The 20,250-nt window shown below is 47.4% G+C and overlaps 8 protein-coding genes across 8 annotated transcripts; 3 read left to right on the forward strand and 5 right to left on the reverse strand.

Annotated features, from left to right (window-relative positions):
- Nucleotides 1-894: 894 nt before the first annotated feature.
- On the reverse strand, nt 895-2,253 carry LY89DRAFT_183063 (uncharacterized protein). The gene is made up of 3 exons (XM_018205629.1): nt 1,943-2,253; nt 1,203-1,881; nt 895-1,137 (listed from the first exon to the last, which is right to left on the reverse strand). Exons 1-3 carry the CDS (start codon nt 1,978-1,980, stop codon nt 1,123-1,125), a joined length of 732 nt encoding a protein of 243 aa, XP_018077812.1. The 5' UTR covers nt 1,981-2,253; the 3' UTR covers nt 895-1,122.
- Nucleotides 2,254-3,333: 1,080 nt separating this feature from the next.
- LY89DRAFT_183107 (uncharacterized protein) lies at nt 3,334-4,537 on the forward strand. Its single transcript, XM_018205630.1, has 4 exons — nt 3,334-3,657; nt 3,724-3,848; nt 3,924-4,008; nt 4,074-4,537. The coding sequence occupies exons 1-4, from the start codon at nt 3,543-3,545 to the stop codon at nt 4,271-4,273; spliced, it is 525 nt and encodes a 174-aa protein (XP_018077813.1). The 5' UTR covers nt 3,334-3,542; the 3' UTR covers nt 4,274-4,537.
- A 12-nt stretch (nt 4,538-4,549) lies between these two features.
- LY89DRAFT_777205 (putative ABC multidrug transporter) lies at nt 4,550-9,197 on the forward strand. Its single transcript, XM_018222122.1, has 4 exons — nt 4,550-4,799; nt 4,849-5,189; nt 5,220-7,829; nt 7,961-9,197. The coding sequence occupies exons 1-4, from the start codon at nt 4,584-4,586 to the stop codon at nt 9,159-9,161; spliced, it is 4,368 nt and encodes a 1,455-aa protein (XP_018077814.1). The 5' UTR covers nt 4,550-4,583; the 3' UTR covers nt 9,162-9,197.
- Nucleotides 9,198-9,218: 21 nt separating this feature from the next.
- LY89DRAFT_183129 (MFS general substrate transporter) lies at nt 9,219-11,359 on the reverse strand. Its single transcript, XM_018205631.1, has 5 exons — nt 11,309-11,359; nt 10,631-11,080; nt 10,514-10,551; nt 10,258-10,426; nt 9,219-10,189 (listed from the first exon to the last, which is right to left on the reverse strand). Exons 2-5 carry the CDS (start codon nt 11,068-11,070, stop codon nt 9,277-9,279), a joined length of 1,560 nt encoding a protein of 519 aa, XP_018077815.1. The 5' UTR covers nt 11,071-11,080; nt 11,309-11,359; the 3' UTR covers nt 9,219-9,276.
- A 2,454-nt stretch (nt 11,360-13,813) lies between these two features.
- On the reverse strand, nt 13,814-14,967 carry LY89DRAFT_183208 (uncharacterized protein). The gene is made up of 2 exons (XM_018205633.1): nt 14,385-14,967; nt 13,814-14,236 (listed from the first exon to the last, which is right to left on the reverse strand). Exons 1-2 carry the CDS (start codon nt 14,690-14,692, stop codon nt 13,921-13,923), a joined length of 624 nt encoding a protein of 207 aa, XP_018077816.1. The 5' UTR covers nt 14,693-14,967; the 3' UTR covers nt 13,814-13,920.
- Nucleotides 14,968-15,243: 276 nt separating this feature from the next.
- On the reverse strand, nt 15,244-16,593 carry LY89DRAFT_693563 (uncharacterized protein; the record flags this gene model as incomplete). Its single annotated transcript, XM_018216644.1, has 1 exon — nt 15,244-16,593. The coding sequence occupies one exon, from the start codon at nt 16,591-16,593 to the stop codon at nt 15,244-15,246; it is 1,350 nt and encodes a 449-aa protein (XP_018077817.1).
- Nucleotides 16,594-17,076: 483 nt separating this feature from the next.
- On the reverse strand, nt 17,077-18,504 carry LY89DRAFT_183206 (uncharacterized protein). The gene has a single exon (XM_018205632.1). It carries the CDS (start codon nt 18,466-18,468, stop codon nt 17,299-17,301), a length of 1,170 nt encoding a protein of 389 aa, XP_018077818.1. The 5' UTR covers nt 18,469-18,504; the 3' UTR covers nt 17,077-17,298.
- Nucleotides 18,505-18,659: 155 nt separating this feature from the next.
- On the forward strand, nt 18,660-19,878 carry LY89DRAFT_777210 (uncharacterized protein). The gene has a single exon (XM_018222123.1). The coding sequence runs from the start codon at nt 18,863-18,865 to the stop codon at nt 19,529-19,531; it is 669 nt and encodes a 222-aa protein (XP_018077819.1). The 5' UTR covers nt 18,660-18,862; the 3' UTR covers nt 19,532-19,878.
- Nucleotides 19,879-20,250: the final 372 nt, after the last annotated feature.

Genomic DNA, 20,250 nt, shown 5'->3' on the forward strand with positions numbered 1-20,250 from the left:
ATGAATGTTGATCAATGGACTTTTGTATCCGTAGCCTACAGCACCAAAGAAGTGTACAGGAATAGTGCCACCTCTATGCATTTGGAATTGAATGCAGTCAGGATGACAGCGTTCCTTCTTATTCCTAATACACCTCTGCTTGCATTTCTTCCCTCCAACTTGAAATGTGACCTCATCTGAGTACAGTATCTGACTCCATTCCCAAATAGTCCAAAACATGTGTGCTATCCCCCACAGCCACCGCGCATTGGCTTGGGTCTTAGTGAGGTAGGGCTTTTGGCAGCAGATACAAGAGTAGTATCCAGCTTCTTTGCAGCGGCGTTTGAGGGTCTTGACAGAGCAAGAGAGTTGCAATTCATCGTGTATTTGGATCCAATTCAGCACTCTAGTTGCATGGTCGGTGCAAATATACTCAATAATATCTCTAACCTCCTGTTCATTGAGGGATTCTCTGGGTCTCCCTGTGCGTGTAGGGCGCGCTCTTTCAGGCACATCGTATAGTAGGATCTTCCTAACTGTGCTGTCTCCTAGGTGGTAGTAGCCCTGGAGCTGTTGCAGGCCTATTTTAGCGAATTTGAAGAGCCGGCGTATGCCCTCTTTGTGCTTGGTTCTGATCTCTGCACCTGGGAGACATGGAGACATAGGTGGAGTGGTAAAAGGATCCATAATGGTGGAGTTGTTGATAGTTTAGTCCTAATGTGAAGAGTTTTAATTTCGAGGTTCTACAGCCTGAACGCACGGACTTTTGTCCCCATGTTCGTAAGTGTTGAAAGAGAAGGCGCAACTCCTCCACGGCTACTTTGACCCGGCTCTCAGCTGACTGCACAATGTGATGTTGTGGCGTTATTCCAAGCTGCTGGAGCTGTGACTGCTGTATAATAAGACTCTGTCCCAAGATGGACGCCAAGCAGCAGCGAGATATGCTGGCAAGTTGCACGAGCTCATTGCAAATGATTTTAGCCTCCGAAGGATCTAAGAATGGAAATTGTCCGTGGAAAACATTTTCCACGTAATACCAAAATGCATCAAGTTCCCAAACTTTCAGAGTGCTGAGTTGGCCAATTGATGGACGTGAATCTGTGATGAGTGTCGCACTTGGCTTGGAGACGACATCTAAGACGCTTAATCCCTGGCTGTCTGAGATGAAAAATTAGATTAAGTCAGCAAAATGTCCAGCCATCAAGGTAATCTGCAGTCGGCACACTCATTGCTATATTCGTACCAAGTGGCTTGGAGTTCGACCAGATGTCGTTTTCAGCCTCGCGAGAAGGGGTTGCTAGTGAAGGCGCTCTGTGACTGTACAAATCTAACATAGACGTTGTATCATCCGGAGCTACGTTATCAAGGCCTTCGAGGTAAGGTGAGCTGTCGAAGATGCTTGCCAAGAGAGAATCAGTCAATCTCACGCTGGATCTTTGGGGGCACGCATGAGACAAGTCGAAAGTGTCCAACGGTGTTAGGGAATCTAGGCCGGCCTCAAATACATTTGGGAAATCTATCGCAGGGACAGCATTTGAAAATGTAGAGGTCCCCGATGACGGAAACACGATACTTTTTTCTGGTGTAGAAAGGTTTGGTAAAATATCTTGTCGGGCGTTGTTTGTTCTCTGATTTGGTCTGGTACTTTGATTTACTGCTGATGATGAATCCGAAGAGAGCCTATCGTCGATGGGACTTTGGATGGCCTCGGACGTACAGAAGGATAGCCACCTTTGGCGGGGTCTTCGCTTGACAATTTCTCTAAACTCGACTGCTCGCGCTCTCTGTATAGGACCACCATCCATCCAAGCCGGCCGAGGACCATAGCCGTGACAAGGTAGTCCCAGAGAATTACAAGTTGCACAAGTTTGTCTGCTTTCATCACATCGCTTCCTGCGAGCCCTATGTCATAAATTCTTAGTCCACCAAGCCCACAGTCAATGTCATCATTTCAGAACCATACCTACAGGTCCAACACCCTGTGTGACTTCTTCCATCCATCTCAAGTGGGCTCGCGAGTCTCAAGGCAAACTCAAGTGTACTGATTCGTTTCTGTCATGTATTCTCACGAGGACTTCCGTCTTCGCTTAGTACATGAAGTCTAATACATCTTCTCTCTGCTCCATTGCGAGAAGCTTAGAAAACCCGAAGGGGAATGGGGCGATTGGTGTGACACCTGCACAGTCCCGGGGGTATGGCGAGTGCGTATCTCTTGCTTTCCGCGTGATGTTGGATTTTCTCTGCATGTTGCACAGCATTTTTCGTTGAAGATAAGAGACCCGAGGAGATGGTTTTTGGTTCGCCGGAACTTGATAATACTCGTTTGTAGTTAATGCAAGTCAACCAGGAAGAGTCCGAAAGTGACTGCGATATACTTAATTCGGCACGATAAAAGACCGAGGGGCCACCTTCTAAAAGTATGGTTGAATCGAAGAGACACTGCTTAAAAGTAAAAATAATTCGACACACGTTATCTTCACTAGGTATGTGGTTGCACACCAACCTGGGCAGAGTTTGAGATAGTCTTTCAATTCGGCTAACGTCGGCCTTAACCTTCATGAGCATTGTTCGAACATGTGCAGAAACTTGATTACTTGCATGAGTTCGTGCTACATCGTGTCAGAATCCCCTCAATTGCTGGCTGATATCGGGAAAATGTACAGCGTTCTCGTGCAGCGCGGGTCGCGCCGGTTGGACTCTACCTGCCTCATCAGTAAAACTAGGTCAGCAACAACATTCGCCACCGATGCCGCGCGAATCAGGTACCCTTCTCGTCTACCTCTGTGGCCCATGGGTATTTTCGTGGCGGGATAGGTGGGCTTGAGATGCAGATTTGTATGATTGCACCCGCAATACAAGCATCTTTGACATATCAAATATAACGTAATTCCTCCTTCGGCGCGCCGCGCGCGTCTCGCGCGCCTTCTCTCTTGGCAGGCGATGAAGTTGAGGCCCACAACGGGACAAGCTGCGTGTTACGGAGAGATCAATATGGTAACCTCCAGTGTACTAAACCGTTTGTATTCCTCAATTTTGTGCTCCCCTGGATGGACGCGGCGAGAGTGCAAGGCATTGTTACATTTCGACTCCAGTACTCACAACGACGAACCAAGCCCTGTTGCACAAGATCAATTTAGCACATAACTAGATCTTATAGCATGGAAGTTCAGTGGAACAATTGTTCTTTGGAGGTTTGAGACGCCACTATGGTTCTGTTCAGGGATGGAGTATTATCACTTCGTTTCTGGACGCCAAGTTCCGTCTTACAGGAGCCCATGGTAGACTACAAAGCCCTATCCTTCCCGAGCGAGACCGAGATGGACGACGAAGTCGAACGATTCCGCACATGGGACAATCAACAAGTACTGGTATTTGTTGTGGGGCACGTCTGTCTACTTATAGTATACTTGGCTGTCTTCGCTCTCTACGTTTGGCGACCTGAGAGCACAGCCTCTACGGCAATGCATAAAACAACTCTATATTGTTTGTCATTGAATACCGAGTTGAAATAGTACTAACGTACAGCAGCACCCGCTCAAGTGGCTATCGGCTCATACTCCGCCATGACAATTGACGGCACTGTGACCAGATACGACTCAAGGTGGAACATGTCATCGAGCTGGGTAGGACAGCCTTCACCAAGGCTAGATGCGTTATGGGATGAGTTGACACCACCAAGTAAGCATATCAATCTACTTCCGACTTTTCAATATGATGCATACTGATTGCTAACACGTTCCGTAGTACCGCGGATCCGACTTACACACAACGAAATGCTATGGGCTGGCTACGACATCCACGACGCCTTACTTCTCGATGATGGGGACCACACAGCCATCTTGAACGTTCACCACCAGTTGCATTGTCTAGTATGTGACTACGTTCCCCTCCTTTTCTCTCGTTCCGAGTATTACACGAGAGGGGCTCACCTCATTTGCTCGCAGAATGCAATCCGGAAAATGACATACATAGATTATTATACAGCATTGGGTCAACATGAAAGCCACGCTTTGGCGAAAAACCACGTTGGTAAGAAATATAATAATCCCTGCCTTCTCATTGCCATACTGATCACGAGCGATGCCATCTCCTAGACCATTGCATTGAAATGCTGAGACAGTCTTTGATTTGCTATGCCGACATTTCAGTGATGCCATATATCAAAGATGGGGAAGGTCATGTCAGACCGGACTTTGATGTAGCTATGCAGTGTCGAGACTACGACAGGATTGTTAAATGGAACTGGGAAAACATCGATCGCCGACCTCTGCCGGCACCTGTCAGCGATGAGTGACAGTAAGCGTTGCGATTATAAGATGACCAAACTAGATAGCAACCAAATTTTACAACATAATATCAAAGATTCTATCCAACTTTGATTGACCTGTTTCACCAGGATATTGTTGGATTCCGGTAGCGCCGATTGTGCTACAGACCAACGCCCCGTTAGTACTACCTCGGTACCTGCATGATGACAATATACGAGGAGGAAATTTATCCCGCGCCGCACTGTTGGAGTATGGCTCCAACATGAACTGCTCATTTCGTCCCCTCTTCTTCAGTCTCCCATCTTTTGGGAAAAGGAAAGGTTGACATACAGAATCATGATGCCTTTCTCAACTTGCAATAATGATCATAGTTTTGGACCAGCTGTCCTAGGCTGCCGAGATGACTTCGATTTTACTATCGAGTTCGAACAGCTATTCTTCTCTATCATACCTTCCGTCATTTTTATCGTACTATCGATATGGCGTATTGCTGTGCTCAGCCGCAGACCAGTCATTGCAAATGCTACTCCGGCATTGCTCTTAGCCAAGTTGGTGAGTTAGATTATGCAATCCCCAAACAAAGTTGACGATGTCTCGCTAGGGTACTATAATCACGTATACTGGAACAAACTTAGCCCTCCTGATCTGGGCGGCAAAGCGGTCTCTAATCGTAACTGACCTGGCCATCGCAGCTTCTACTCTGCGCTTGGCCACCGGAGTTTGTATGATCGGCCTGTCCTTCCTCGACCACAGGAGGTCCCTCAAACCATCGATGCTTCTAAACACCTATCTATTCATTACAACGCTGCTTGATATAGCCCAAGTTCGTACTTCGTGGCTAGCATCTGCCTTTCGACAAGATCGAGTCTTTTCGGCCATCTTCACTTCATCGGTTGTCACCAAAGCTATCATCCTGATTCTCGAAGCGCAGCGTAAGATGAAGTCAGTGAAATAGGACTCTAAAGACCATAGTCCCGAGGAAATTAGTGGGCTCTACAATTTGGGTGTTTACTTCTGGTTGAATTCTCTATTCCTCAACGGATATCGCAACGTCCTTCGGATTGGAGATCTGTTTCCCCTCGACCAAGCGTTATGTGGCTCTACCCTCCAGGAGCGTCTATCCATACATCTAAGCTACTCCAAACTCCAGGGTGATAAGTATGGTCTTCTGAAAGTACTAGCCCGTACCTTTGCAGTACCATTACTTTTACCCATTCCAGCCAGGCTTGCGCTTCTAGGCTTCACGTTCTGCCAGCCATTTTTCATCAGCAGCCTTCTAAGCTATTTATCTGCACCCGAAGGCTCGAGACCTGTCAATATAGGGTATGGCTTCATAGGAGCAAGTATCTTAATTTATGGTGGCATTGCCATATCAACATCGTTCTACTGGTACTTCCACCTTCGAATGTTGTATATGGTGCGCAGCGCTCTCGTGAGCGCCATATACCAGAAGACCACTGAACGTCGTCTTGCAGCTGGGGACGACATGGCTTCTGTGACTCTTATGAGCACTGATGTTGAACGCATCAATCTAGCCTTCAGGAATCTTCACGAATTCTGGGCCAACACCATCGAAGTCGGCCTCGCAAGTTGGCTCCTATATCTTCAATTGGGTCCTGCTTTTGCAGTACCGATTGTCACTGTCCTTTGTTGCGCGGCTGTATTGACATTCCTTGTAAGATACGTTGGACGTGCCCAACGAGCTTGGATGGGCATGGTCCAAAAACGGGTGGGCTTGACTGCAACAGTCATCGCCACCATGAAAGATGTTAAAATCTCGGGCTTGGCAACAACTGTCTCTGATCTCGTGCGAAAGCTACGGATGGACGAGCTGAAAGCAGGAGCCATGTCTCGACGACTCTCTCTGACTTCTGCAATCATTGCGTGGGTGCCTCTTATGGTCTCGCCGTTCGTGACCTTTGCCATCGCTCACCGGCAAATGGATGCACAGAAGCTCTTCACTTCGCTTTCGTATCTCTTGTTACTCTCAAATCCACTTACTCAGGTGTTCCAGAGCATTCCTCAAGTCGTGGCAGGGCTTGCTTGTCTCGGTCGTATACAAGATTTCCTCGAATCCTCGAATCATGAAGACTTTCGTGTCATTCCGGGGAAAGTCTTGAATGACAATACAGGAGCCGCTTTACTCCAGGGTGAAAAGGATGTCTCAGCGGAAGCCGGAGACGTGAGTGCCATCACAGTAAAGGATGGTCAATTCGGATGGGAACAAGGAAATATGGTGTTGCACAATATCAACATCAAGATCCCTCAATCCAAACTGACTCTTGTTGTTGGTCATATTGCATCAGGAAAATCTACCTTATGCAAAGCACTCTTAGGAGAAATACCTTATCAGCACGGTCAAGTCACATTGGTTAACCGATTCGCGCGCATCGGTTATTGTGACCAAACTCCAAGGCTCTCAAATGTGAGCATCAAGGACAATATTGTTGGCTTCTCACCATTTGACCCGGAAAGGTATGCTGAGGTTGTGGACGCCACGATGCTGAAAGCCGACTTCGAGACGCTTTCCCACGGCGAGAACTCCAACATTGGTAGCAACGGGATCACGTTGTCTGGCGGACAGAGACAGCGCGTATCGCTAGCCCGGGCTCTCTACCTCCAAATGGACCTTCTCGTGCTCGACGACATCCTCTCTGGGCTTGATGCAGATACGGAAGATCAAGTCTTCCGTCGTGTGTTCGGTATCGATGGCCTCGTCCGCCGGCGCGGCGCAACTGCTGTATTTTGCACTCATTCTGTTCGAAGCCTTCCCCATGCCGATCACATCATCGCCCTCGGGGCCAATGGAACGGTTATAGAACAAGGCGGCTTCGAAGAACTTCTTGCGAATAAAGACTACATACACAGCCTTGGCATCAACGGCTCGGACGATGCGAAAGAACGAAGAGGAGAAGATCTTGCGCAGACCATCATGACCACAAACCCCTCGCCGTTCACTCCGGCAGGAAAAAATGACGACAAATCACGCCAGACTGGAGATTTTATGGTATACAAGCACTACTTGAGGAGTATGGGCTTGGTCGCTGGGAGTTCATTGTTCCTGTTGGGTACCCTTTTAGGCTTCTTCTACAACTTCGCAACCATCTGGTTGAAATACTGGTCCGACAATGCCTTTTCCTCGAGCTCGGCTCACTCTTATGACTTTTACGTCGGCATCTACGCCCTGCTCCAGATTAGTTTCCTGCTTACATTCGGCGCTCTGGGCTGGGTTCTTCTCGTCGTCACGATGAAGAGATCAGGAGCTTACCTACATCGTGACGCCTTGCGCACATTGATGCATGCTCCGCTTCAATTCTTCACCAGGACTGACCAAGGAGTAATTACCAATCTCTTTTCGCAGCATCTTAATCTCGTGGACACCGAATTACTTACGGCTCTTCTGACTCTATTGTATACTGTGTTCCTGACCATTGGTCAAGCGGCAGTGCTCTTAACTTCTTCTCCCTATATTGCGATAAGTTATCCGTTTCTTGCAGTGTTGCTTTACATTGTACAGAAATTTTACCTTCGTACTTCGAGACAGTTGAGACTTCTGGATCTTGAGGCGAAGAGCCCTCTTTAGTAAGTGATTTAACTCCTAGGCAGTACCACAATCTACAAGCTCTCCATCCCTGTCCGTGACTTGCTCACCTTTCAGTGATTATATACAAACCTCGTGTAGAAGAAACTTTCTAACGCTTGTTTCTGATTAGCACACACTTCCTAGATACGGTCAAGGGACTACTGACCATGCGAGCTTTTGGTTTCGTCGCCGAAGAGCGAGCAAAAAACATTCAGCTCTTAGACACCTCACAACGCCCAGCTTACCTCCTGATCATGATTCAGCAGTGGTTGACACTCGTGCTGAATATGGTCGTCATGATTATGGCAGTCATCCTCACCACCCAGGCCGTGCGGCTGCGTTCCAATTCCGGCTTCGCAGGTGCCTCGTTCGTCACCCTCATGCAATTCGGTGAAAATCTCTCCGGTATCGTCATGTTCTACACCATGCTCGAAACCTCACTTGGTGCCGTCAGTAGATTACGGAACTTCAGTCTGAACATCATCCCAGAAGACAAACCAGAGATAGAGGACATTGAACCACCCGAAGATTGGCCGCAGAAGGGGAAGATTGAGATAAAAAGCATCTCAGCCAGTTACGGTGACAACTATCCTGATTCTACAATGCCAGTCTTAGCGCTACGCAACATCAACTTGACGTTCCACCCAGGTGAGAAAATAGCGATTTGCGGCCGTACTGGCAGCGGCAAGTCATCACTCATCGCGCTCTTGCTCAAGCTCCTCGACCCTCTCTCATCCGAAGACAATAACGCCTTTGTCAACATAGATGACACGCCATTGCACCGAATCAACCGAGCTACGCTCCGGCAGAGAATCATCGCTGTACCACAAGATGCTGTCTTCCTTCCCGACGGCTCTTCCTTCAAAGCTAACTTGGACCCCATGACAACGGATGCTACTAGCAGTGCCGCTGACTACGAGTCTGTGTTACGGATTGTTGATTTGTGGGAACTCGTTGAGGAACGCGGTGGCCTTGACGCTGGTATGACGCCCACTACACTCTCACAAGGCCAGCGGCAGCTTTTCAGTCTTGCCCGCGCGGTGTTGCGTAAGCGGTTGCGAGCCAGGGGTAAAGGTGGCGGTGTGCTATTGCTGGATGAATTTAGCTCGAGCGTAGATCGAGAGACTGAACGTGCGATGCGGGAGGTAATCCGCGTGGAGTTTCGGGAGTATACAGTTGTCGCTGTGAGTCACCGTTTGGATATGATTATGGACTTTGATACAGTAGTTGTTATGGACAAGGGTGAGGTGATCGAGGTTGGTAATCCTCGGCAGATGGCGGCGAATGAAGGGACTAAATTTCAGGAGCTGTGGAGTCTGGGTAGTGGGTAGAGATTCTAGTCCATTCTATGCAATATATGATATACCAAGAGCCATCAGGTCCCAGTTGAATCGCTCCTGCTCACCCTTCTTGAATACTGCTTAGCAGGTCTACCGGCAGTCGTTTCTATTCTTGAGATGTATCCTCTTCACCTTTATCCGGGACTCGCACGAAGAGAAGGAGGGTAGCAGTAATGACAAGGAGAAGAGCCAGACCATAGTACGGAAGTCCAATCCACCCACTCCCATACTTCATCCCCAACGAGAACAATCCAGCAAGCATAGAATGAGCATACATGGCCCCAATCACCTCAACCATGCCGACCATTCCGAAAAGGCGGGAGCGATGTGCTGGGTCGACGTAGAGACTCATCAAGCTTCGGGTGAGACTACTGCTGCAAGAACCTAGAGCGAGGAGGACGAGTCCGAAAACAAAAAAGAGCAGGGTTGGCGCGAAGCCCAGGATAAGAGCAGCAACCATAATTATACCGTATGACCAGCGGGCAAAGGCCAGATCCCGATGATGATCATCGATAGGCCGGATTATGGGGGAAGTTGACCTTTTCATTACGAACTTGGAGAGCCAAGGTAAAATGATGAGTGACTGGATCATTTGTGCAATGCCGTAGGCGGATTGGATGTAGCCGCTTTGGTATAGTTTGATATTATATCGCTTGGACAGGAATTGTGCCATGAACGAAGAAGTCGAATAGAAAATGGGCAACGAGCACAGACATGTGATCAAAAGGATGATCAACGAAGACGATTGCAGGATTGATAAAGACTCCTTTAAGCGATCCACCAGGTGCCGTACTTTTGAGGTCTTGTTCGCCGTTTCATGTGGTTCGGGAGTTCGTGACTGTTCTGCTTTCAGTGTCTCCGGAATGAAGATTGTGGAAATGGTAGCTGTGGCGAATAGAGCAACACCAACAGCTGATGGCGGCCAGGGGCCTGTCCGTGCCATCATGAGGGAAGACAGTGAAGGAGCTAAGAGGTTGCCACACAAGCTGGCTACGTGTATACGCATGAAAAACACGGCTCTGTCATAAGTCAACAGCCATCTCATTGCCTAGTCAGGTAAGGGGTGAGCATCAGCTGGAGAACTTACCTCTCCTCCTCAGTCGTTACATCGGTTACCATACTTAATAGCAACGCAACGAGAATCGGAATGCCACCCCCAACAAGCTGACCTGCCGACTCGAGCCAGATCAGTTGGAGTGGGAACACATCACTGAACCACAGGACCAATACTGTCCATATGACACCAAGAGTCATGCCTTTCAACGAAGTTTGTTAGTAATAAACAAAAGGTAGTCTGAAGACCAGAGCAGATAAGGCACAAAGCACAGGAGGCGAGTACTCACCCATAAGATTTATACCAAGCACAGGTTTGCGACCAATTCTACACTGCTTGTTAGTTTATCGAATGATATGTAGTGACAGGATCGAAAATAGATCAGACAAATCAAGCCTTCCCGTACCTATCAGCGACAAGACTCCAGGGAAATGCGGCGATAAAACCGATGATAGCGCTCAAAGCGCTTTGAATAGCTAGAATAAATGCGAGTTCGCTCTGGATTGATTCCAACTTGCACATATCCTCGTCAATTGAATCTTTACCATCGAGAGCTTTCATTTGTGCTTTGCCGACGTCGTAATACTTGTGACAGAGCACATCCTCGATAATTCGGGCCTGTGGGATGCCCAAGAAGCCGCCCGACGAAGCTGCCATGAACATGATCAGACAAGCTAAGTTCACGATGGCATTCTTGTGGCGGGCTTCTGGGATGTGGACGAGAACGTTCGTGTTGGATGTCACAGATGGCTGTCGCACTCGACGAGGTTGATCAGACAAAAGAGGAGAGGATTCGCCGCCGTCAAGCTCACCGGATGAACTCGAGTTGCGATGCTGATCAGCCATGTTGTTGACACTATTAAAGAATCAGTATTCAACCCAGCTCAAGTTGCAACCAATTCAGATCTCTACTCGTTTCTGTGGTCGGAAAGAGTGCCGAGGCTGATGAGGCTCAAAATATGCGTGCCTAAGGTATTAAGAAGGCCGGGAAAATGGTCTGGCAGCCTTGTAAGCTCTCACTCTCACCACACCCTCTGCACTCTTTTTAATAAGTGATGCATTTACTATAAAAAGGGCCTTCTACAAAGTTGCTAATTTAGATTTTTAATTTAGAGCGCTGTGGTTGCGCAATAAGGGGGTAGCATTCTTAAATTTTGGTGATTCTCTAAAAAAAAAAGTACTGTACAGAGATAGGCATGGGAATAAAGTTGTTCCGGGGTTTCCTTGGACTGGCGACAACATAAGAAAATTTTCTTTGAATTATATCAATTATTAAACTCTGATTTCTTTTCAGGATCTAGGCCTTCAGGCTACCATGTACTATTTTAGAGCATGGGAGCAATCTACGTGATCTATAAATGTACCTGAGGTACTTCGCGCCCTCGCTCGCACTCACTGCTGCACTAAGGTGGCCATTAAGTGGGGACTTTGAGTATTGACTTTGAGAGTAAAGCTCGACGTAAACTCCAAGTGAGAACTTTCTATTGAGATGAGAGCCCGGATCAAAGACGGCCGCTTGTTTAGTCAGCTGATAAAGTTTTTCGTTCTCACTTGCCTTCGTCTTGTCAGCTGACATTGGACCTTCAGATCCCACCCGCAAAAAATCCTCCACGCTTAATCCCCTTACCAAAGGTTTCGGGAATGGATTTGAGGAACGAAGTTTCAGGTACGTCAACACTAACGTGGGAAGGATTGCTCATGAGTATGGCGTTGTACGTAGTGTGTTGAGTGCAGTGAAGTTGGAGTGGAGATGTGCGAATGCGATTGGATGATTGAAATGAAGTATCAACTACCGAGACATCCTTATTTAGTACAAGTTGTAGTACTCCTTACATGAACTTTATCAGTAAAGTGATCGATAATCTGACACTACTGGCAAATTGATACAGTACGCTAATAAGTTACCCCACTTGCCTCATTAGGCAAGTGGGGGACATAATCTTTTTCTTTTGAGCAGAGAGACACTCAAGGAATTGATTTTAGGCCTGGAAGGATGCCTTTGCCTTCATTCGTGCGCTGTGTACCGAGTCCCAGCCCTTAATACAGTTGTGTCCCAGAAGATGCTGTTCTTTCTTGCCCTGCTTTGCGAACCCCGTCCCAAACCTCGAGCATTCCTGTTTTCAACCTCCTCTTAAATACCTGCAAGATCATTCCCCACATATTCTAAGACTCCCATGTGTATTGAAGATATGTAACTCAAGATATTGATATCGCCGATGCGTTCAGTGAAGATGATGACGAACATGTTCTTTACTCATGCTCTCTATGTAAGTGCAGAGGCTCATGAGGAGTGAGGAAATTCGCAGGTAGCTTGTTGTTTGTGCTTGTGGTGTGTGGCCACAGACACTGGTAATATATGAAAGAGACTACAGGTGCTGTATTACTTAGTTGTTTTGACGTAGAAAAAGATGTTTTGTTGAATAGTTGTCAATTCGAAGTCTCGAAGACAACAATCCGTAGTGACATGCACAAAGCGGATCGATATCTCTAATCGCACTCCGCATGAACCTGCTTCCTCTCGTACAGCAACACACCCGACAGCCTGAGGATTTTGTTGCTCTTTGGGCGACTCCAGGGACATCACCCCTGTAATGCTACCATCTTCTTTTGTTTTATGACTTATTATCGTCGCTGAAGCTCTCACGATGGTCCGGACATTCACCAGGTAGGTTATGAAAATTTGAGACTAGCCAACTGGCCCTTCGGTCCCCATTTTTCTGCTTCCCACCTAGTTAAGTCCCAAGCAATTGGTGCGATCCGGGATGTGCAGCCCGCTGAGCTGCGTGGTGGGCACAAATTCCAGAACTCGATCTCAATAAAATCCCAACTCTTTCGAACTTAGTTTCTAAACAATCTTGTTTCCTACTTACTCAACCTTGGTTTTTCCAACCTGTCTCCTCGTATTATTACCTTCGAGTATTTCTCGCCGAGTCTCAATCTCTTTGTTAATAGCTGCGATATTGGTTCTCATTTCATCGATTTTCTTTTTCTCTACTCACGACAGTCAGACCCGGTCATACAATAGATCCAAACTGGAGAGGGCATAATTGCGACATACAAAGACATGTTATAGACTTTTGTCCCCATACAAACGGTCGTCATTGTTGAAATTGCAAGTGTGTATCCTAGACCTAGAAGAGGAGACATTTTGCGTCAATTTCTCGATCTCGGTGGAGAAAGACGAGATGGGCCTTTTTTGTCTTGGATTGTATCAAGGTCAGCTTTCCTCCTAGCTAATGTTTCGTTCAAGTTTTTCTGCTCTCTTAACCTGATCTTATTAGCCAAAAGCCATTGAGTGAGTAGGAGAATTAGATTTACAGGTCTATGGTAATGGCACCGTGGATCAGGGCTGTGAGGCTAGCTATGCCAAAGCACAATCTATTGAATATGAGGTTTGGCTGGAGGCATGAGATCTTTGACAATTGCAGGAGACGAATTCGAATTTTGCTAGACGTGATAAGAGATTTCTTGAGAAACAAATAAGTTCTGAGTACGACATTTTGAGTGGGGACGTGTGGGTGTGGTCGAAATTGAAATGGGTCTGAGATATAGCTCCCGTACCGTATACCGCTCTCTCTAAGAAGGGGAAGGCTAGCAAGTTGGTAAGTCCCGTCTCACTCCAGCTCTCCAAAATTAATAACTTGAGATCGTTGAAGCAACGATCTCCCCAGTAATGCTGTGTGACAACCGCACTTCTCAGGGCATTCGATATGCTTCACTGTCAATCATCGTAACGTCGTCGAGTTTTGCGAAGAAGGGGATTTTTGAATTAATAATGGCACAGATGAGATACGTCGTGCTCCTACCGGACTGCTTGCTGGACCTCCTCGTCAAGATGCCTAACTTCAAAAACCGATGTAACATATCCCAGAAAGATTTCGTGAATCCGGCATGGTACTTGTGCGCATCAGGCAAAGATCTTTCATAAGGATGATCCATTTGCCGGGCACCGTGGACTCTGAACGTCGCTCGAAGCTCCTCCACTCTCTTCGAGAACTTGGGCATGAGTGTCCTGGATTATCATATTCGAGTCAGTATACTCTTCAGAAATAAAGGAATAAAATCTAAAGTTGCCTGCCCATGTTAAAGCTCTGCAGGCAGCAAAACTCACGAGACAAATTTGAAAGGGGATCTCAACTGAACATAAGTCGCTAACTCACCATGTGGGCCATATCTCTGTTTCTTCCACGAGCAGAATATCCAACTCGTATTTGTGCTTGAACTTCAGACGTTCAATGGCGCCAAGGGTTGCTGAATGAAATTGTCGGTTCACAAGCAGAGTAGGATAGATGGAGATCCGAGAGCCATGGGAGATGTGTTGAACATGGCGGCATTCCGAGGCACCGGGAAAGTCACGAAGACGCTGGCGGAGATTCTGGAAGTCGCGACCGGGGAGAGGGGTTGAGACGATGTAGTCAAGGATTTGGTCGCAAATTTCGTGGGGAAGGGTGAGGATGGTTGGTGCCATCTTTTGAGGCAGATGCTTGCTGGAGGTGTGTAACTGCTGGATTGTGTCAAGAACTTTCGAAAACTCCCTTCGGAAGCTTTTTAAGCATATTGGACTGCCAATAAGTGAATTAACAATGGAATAAGCTAGTTTTAGCGAGGCACCAAAAGGAAAAGTGCGAGTGATACTTTGGTACCGGCAAGCCTAGCTCCCGACACTACTCATAGACGTGACTAGAGGTGCGTGTATACTGAAAGCCCCATCAAAATAAACCTTGTACCATTTCTTTCTTGCCTCTACTCATTTCAAATTGCCGAGTCTGACTGCTGCCCCAAGACCATGGTATTCCAGCTGTCTTGAGATGTATCGTCATATGATTTGACATCTGCTTCTCGACATGGTGATTCGAGGGTATGTAAATAGGTAAGGGGAAGAATGATATCAAAGATGGGTGCCCGATTATGGACATTCAATAGCAAGCTACTTGATTCTTCTGGTGACCAGCTGAAGTTGCTCGCTTCAGTGTTCTGATTGAGTGCCACCATAGTTAGGAGTAAGTAGATTCAGGTTTGTTATGTCGCACGCCGCTCATGCTCCAGCACAAAACCGTTGACAAATTTATCATCCACCCACTTCGTGAACTTGACACAAGGCTCATCAACCAGAATTGTGCTCCAGTTCGCCAACGCCAAGGCAAGTGGGAGCATACATGCCCACGCCAATAGATACGCGACAATATTCCAGAAAAACCCATTGATCTCTACCAGCTCGATCTCCGGCTGGTCAGGAGCTCGATAATGCGTGCCGAGAACATTGAGGATCTGCTTGCGGATCGGACCGCCTAGGATAGTTCCGATCATACGATGGGTAAGATACAACATAAAACTGATCTTTCCCAGATATCGACAGAATGGCCGCTCGAAGAATCGACGCAAGGTGGTGAAGTGGGCAAGCCCCCAGATGATCATGATTCCGGACCAGCACCAGAAGTAGCGTTGTCCGCCTTCAATATCCTGCCAGTTTGTGGGAATCCAGTTGTCGGTCCACTCGTAACCCGGACGTTCGTACCACTCACGTTTCCCTGGGATGCCGCCTAGCCAACCACCAACAAGGAGGACAAAGATCCAGAAGAGACGAGAGCGACGACTCATGTGATCGGAGAGCTGTTTGAAACCACCAGCTTGCTTAACATAATCTGCGAGAAGGATTCCAGTGGTGAATAGCCAGTAGTTCCATTTTGCAGATAGACAACTGTAGATGGGCACCATAGCTAGAATAATGGTTCGTCTCGTGTAGCTTTGTATCCGGCTGACCATCAGCAGAACCATGAACACGACCAATGACCCGGCCCATTCCACTGGCATGGTCCACATCGTATGATTATACTTGTGCAGAACTTCCCAATTGGTTCGCTCCAAGTGAAAGGGATTTGAGAAGCGTTCGCACTCCCAGAGGTAGTCCAAAAGCTGGGCAGAAAAAGAACTCCTCCTCGTTATGGGTAGCTCTACCAGGGCAAAATAGAACTGTAGCAAGGAGAGAAGTCCGATCAAAAAGCAAGGCAAAAATAACCGCATCCACCGTCGGAAAGACGCAGAGCCCAGAGATTGTACGAATTTCTCCGGTCGTCCTTCGCGGATCGAGGATAGGCTTGACCAACTTAGGACGAATCCAGAGAGCACAAAGAAAATGCCGACTTGCGTGTGTCCCGAGCACCAGATGATCCGTAGATACGGTAACCTCCAAAGTTCCCATGGCTGTGTATTTGGAGCACCGTAAGGCGCTTCAGTGTTAAACTTGAACATGTCGAGATGGTAATGGTACACCATGACTAGAAAGGCTGCCACACCTCGCAGCCCGTCTAACCACGCTGTTTCCCGTAGTTCATCGTCCTTGGAAGCCGTAAATCCAAATACGGTCCCCATCACACCTCCAGTACCGTCAACTGTCGTCTCTCCGGGCTTCAGCGAACGGTTGACAGTACGCACGACATTGCGCAGAGCGAAGAGTAGACATCGATTTGTCGCCGAGAGGAAGGCACCCAGTCCAGTACTGGAACCCATAAACGTCCGCAGTTTTGTACCTCTAGGTCCTCTCTCTTCATCCTCAATATGAATCAGCTGTTCCAATTCTACCTCCCCGCTGCGGGTGGCATCGTGCTGCATCTTTTCTTCCACTTCTATCATATAAATCAGATCCGGTCAGCGAAGAGCAAGGAACATATCGGTTGGAGACCAAGGAATTGCGACCTGGAAGCTTTTCTAGGGCTTCTCACCGCACGTGCGCCTCAGGAGTGTTTCAAGTCGAGTATATCTTCGTTCTCGACGTTTCAAATGTTTCCATGTCTACTGGCTCGCTTAAATTAGTTTATGATCGGACGTTTCGACATCGCAGACCCATTTCTGCTGCGACTGAGGTTGTTGAGCTTTCTTGACGTGTTTAAATCAAGACAACTTCCATGGTCTCTTTGGTCAACGATGCCTAGGACATTGTAATATTGCAGCTTGGATGTGTTCTCGCCAACGCGCAATTAGATCCCTCTCCTCATTGATAGAGGGATCATCTGGCCTTGTAATCAGTGCCTCTTGGATCGCAGCTTCCGCTTGAGTAAGCATACAGTAAGTAGATCCTCACCAAATCGGCAATTGACTGCTTTTCAAAGTGAGCTCTGCCATTTGTTGGGGTGTTGGCCGCCAAGTACTTCCAGGGAATTTGTTCATTGTACTCGCTGCTTCGAAAACAGAGTCGGAGACTTTCAACCCAAACTTATCCATAGCCCTTTTTGTATAAGCATGCCCCATGCACAAAAGATAGTCTTGGGCCTTGTCGGAATTGAGGTCGAAAGACAACGCTGACAATCGGTTCAAGAACTGTAACCCACCACGTTCCCTTATCCCTTGACAATTATCGTCCTGCATGACTCGTTGTATTTTTGTCAAAGCCTCATTCCAGTATTCGCTAGCTCCTCCCGTAGGATCGTGAAAGAAAAGACGGCTGCTGTGGAAGTACAGGTGCCCTTCGGCTTTCAAATGCTCCACTTCTCGGATGACGCTTTCTGGATCAAGAGGGAAAGGACGTTTGATTTCTTGCTCCGCGGCAAACTTTAGATCCTGCGGAATGGCGCCCTTGATTGTAAAGTGTGGAACATCTCGGAGCGCAGCTCTATAGGGCGCCATGAGCTTCTCTTGTAGTCCCCTTGAGAAGAATGGTTCATGGTCCGGCACCAGGCTCCCTGCTGATGGATCGCAAATAGTGACAATGTGCGACATCAAATCGCGGTGTCGCATGTGTTCTGGACATCCTTTTGCTATTGCAGAACAGAAGCGCTCTAGATCGCGATACAGAATGATGTAAGTACACCAGGTACTCAGGTCTTCTTGCAGCGGCTTCGATAGGTTGATCACATGAGATACCACAAACGACTTGAAATGTCTGTAGTACTTCGGTTCCAATTTCACAGCTAGTGTGAAGTTTCTATTCATGATATGCCCACACTCCATAATCAGAACTCGAGACCTTATCTTGATATAGAGATTTGACTTTAGCAGGATGGATTCAGCTTCTGCCTTGATTGAATGACAAGTCTGTAGGATTTGTGTCTCAATGTTGAATCTCCGGCGATTGGTCTTGGGACGGTTATTGGCTTCTTCTTCAACACTGTTTGTTGGTTTTTGTGTTGGGTGCAAAGGCTCTGCGACAGTAAGAAGCTCCCCATAAATTTTGTCCCTAATCTCCCTCGGGAGATCGAGGAAGGGAAATGGCTTAGCAGATGGTCTGTAAGGTAGAGAAACGGAGGCCATGGCTAGCAAGAACGTGGTGCGGGTCGAACAAGAGGTGTAAAGGTTGATGTTGGAACGAAGAAAACTGAACGCGACCCGCGGGAAAATGGTGGCGCATGCATCCCACGTGATAGCTCGAACGCATTTCAGATCATCTTGCGGGAAGCGCATAGGCTGAAGTGTATTCGCTTTCAAGAATGTGATACAGGGCAATAATATAATTTCGATAACTTTCTTATAAATCTATTTTATCATAATTCACGGTGTTCAGAGGCGCATCTTCTCACTTGTTACCTCGCTTAATCGTTGTCCGACCTTCAAGCTTCCAGGTTGACTTGGACGCCTAATCTCGACCTCGACTCAGCTGCAAGTCCATCAATCCAACTCAATCTAATCTCAACACCAGGTCATCAAAATGGAGAGCACATACCAGAATTTCACTCTCTTCCCTCACCTCCCTCCTGAACTTCGAGACAGAATATGTCTCCTCGCTCTCCCCATCCAGCCTCGCCTGATCCCCTATGCCGCAACAGAAACACCATCCCTCGCATACGTCAACCACGAGTCACGTCTAGTCTTCCTCTCCGTATACACAAAATGTTTCCTCACAGCGGACTGTGCCTCTATGCAAGTCCTCCCATACCCCATCTCACCCTACGCAAACTTATCCATCGACACGCTGTTTCTATTCTGGGACATCCGGCCTAAGGATCGATATCCTTTTCCGTCATCGAAATGGATGACTCCAGAGGGCCGACGGAAACTAAGACACATAGCTGTCGGGCTAGGGTTGTGGATATCGCTGCGTGGGCACATGCATGAATTTGCGGGCCTAGAGAGCTTGACGTTCGCGATGGGGATGACGCTTCCGCATGAGAAGTTGCGGAATCTGAGGAATAGGGGGTATTTGCTTGAGATTGATGAGAAACACTATCGTTGGGAGGAGCATAAGGATTTTTGGGAAGAGTTGAAGGGTGGTCTAGAGGATTTCTCTGAGGAGCTGAAGCACATGTCGTTGGCGGAGGTTGTGGATCCAGAGGAATTTTATCCCTCGCTCGATGCCCGATTTCTTCTTAGCTTTTGATTGGGGTTTTCTGTTGATGCTAGAATGATGTTACTTTCAAACCTCTGAGGTTTGTAGCGTCACGTGCTCAGTTATGGAATCTGCACCATCTGCTGTCTTGCTTCGTTTCAGGCTTGAACATTCCTCTTCTCGTTACTCTCGTGTTCCATTTCTGCAGCTTTTGCTTGTGTTTGAGTTATGTATGTGCATCGTGCCCAATCGGATGTATCTTCCTGAGACAGGTTTCGGGAGTATGGGGGAGAGGTACCGTCAAAGGACAACTTTTGAGCTGTGTAGCCTTATAAGGTAGCATCTCAAACTTGGAAAAAAATTCAGCAGTTGAAAGTCAAGTGTATATTACAGGCTCGGTCTCTTCGAGACACGTCTTAGAATCTTTCACTGCACAGGAAGAAGACTCATGTGGACAAAGCTACCAATGTCTAGTGAGACATGCTTTTCAGCTAGTGCACTCAGAAGATCCCTCAAACATGCACGTTCAAAGCTGTGTCAACGCATGAGATCCCTTGCATTCTATAACACATTTAGCACTAAAAGTGACAAACTGAGCAGCTGTACTATGGTGTCTCTCGAAATGTCTAGACAGCCAGCGTGGATTCTTGTCGAGATAGCAAAACGAGACAAAGAACGAGTTCCTCCATAAGGTAAGTATCTGATACTTCAAGGACATCCCCATCTTCTCAATGTCCCCAATCTGTTTTGCTTTTCAGAGCAGCTTGCCC

Source organism: Mollisia scopiformis, assembly GCF_001500285.1.
Source record: "Mollisia scopiformis unplaced genomic scaffold LY89scaffold_2, whole genome shotgun sequence".
NCBI lineage: Eukaryota > Fungi > Ascomycota > Leotiomycetes > Helotiales > Mollisiaceae > Mollisia > Mollisia scopiformis.

Excerpts from the sequence above, each read along its gene's own strand:
- LY89DRAFT_183063 (XM_018205629.1), bottom strand. The coding sequence starts at position 1,980 with ATGGATGGAAGAAGTCACACAGGGTGTTGGACCTGTAG. Across the intron at positions 1,882-1,942 it reads ACAGGGTGTTGGACCTGTAG|GGCTCGCAGGAAGCGATGTG; the intron begins GTATGGTTCTGA and ends TTTATGACATAG.
- LY89DRAFT_183107 (XM_018205630.1), top strand. The coding sequence starts at position 3,543 with ATGACAATTGACGGCACTGTGACCAGATACGACTCAAGGTGGAACATG. Across the intron at positions 3,658-3,723 it reads GGATGAGTTGACACCACCAA|TACCGCGGATCCGACTTACA; the intron begins GTAAGCATATCA and ends CACGTTCCGTAG. Across the intron at positions 4,009-4,073 it reads TTTGGCGAAAAACCACGTTG|ACCATTGCATTGAAATGCTG; the intron begins GTAAGAAATATA and ends GCCATCTCCTAG.
- LY89DRAFT_777205 (XM_018222122.1), top strand. The coding sequence starts at position 4,584 with ATGATGCCTTTCTCAACTTGCAATAATGATCATAGTTTTGGACCAGCT. Across the intron at positions 4,800-4,848 it reads CATTGCTCTTAGCCAAGTTG|GGTACTATAATCACGTATAC; the intron begins GTGAGTTAGATT and ends ATGTCTCGCTAG. Across the intron at positions 5,190-5,219 it reads GAAGCGCAGCGTAAGATGAA|TCCCGAGGAAATTAGTGGGC; the intron begins GTCAGTGAAATA and ends TAAAGACCATAG.
- LY89DRAFT_183129 (XM_018205631.1), bottom strand. The coding sequence starts at position 11,070 with ATGGCTGATCAGCATCGCAACTCGAGTTCATCCGGTGAGCTTGACGGC. Across the intron at positions 10,552-10,630 it reads TGGAGTCTTGTCGCTGATAG|AATTGGTCGCAAACCTGTGC; the intron begins GTACGGGAAGGC and ends CAAGCAGTGTAG. Across the intron at positions 10,427-10,513 it reads GCTTGGTATAAATCTTATGG|GCATGACTCTTGGTGTCATA; the intron begins GTGAGTACTCGC and ends CTTCGTTGAAAG.
- LY89DRAFT_183208 (XM_018205633.1), bottom strand. The coding sequence starts at position 14,692 with ATGGCACCAACCATCCTCACCCTTCCCCACGAAATTTGCGACCAAATC. Across the intron at positions 14,237-14,384 it reads ACAGAGATATGGCCCACATG|GACACTCATGCCCAAGTTCT; the intron begins GTGAGTTAGCGA and ends ATGATAATCCAG.
- LY89DRAFT_183206 (XM_018205632.1), bottom strand. The coding sequence starts at position 18,468 with ATGGCCTCCGTTTCTCTACCTTACAGACCATCTGCTAAGCCATTTCCC.
- LY89DRAFT_777210 (XM_018222123.1), top strand. The coding sequence starts at position 18,863 with ATGGAGAGCACATACCAGAATTTCACTCTCTTCCCTCACCTCCCTCCT.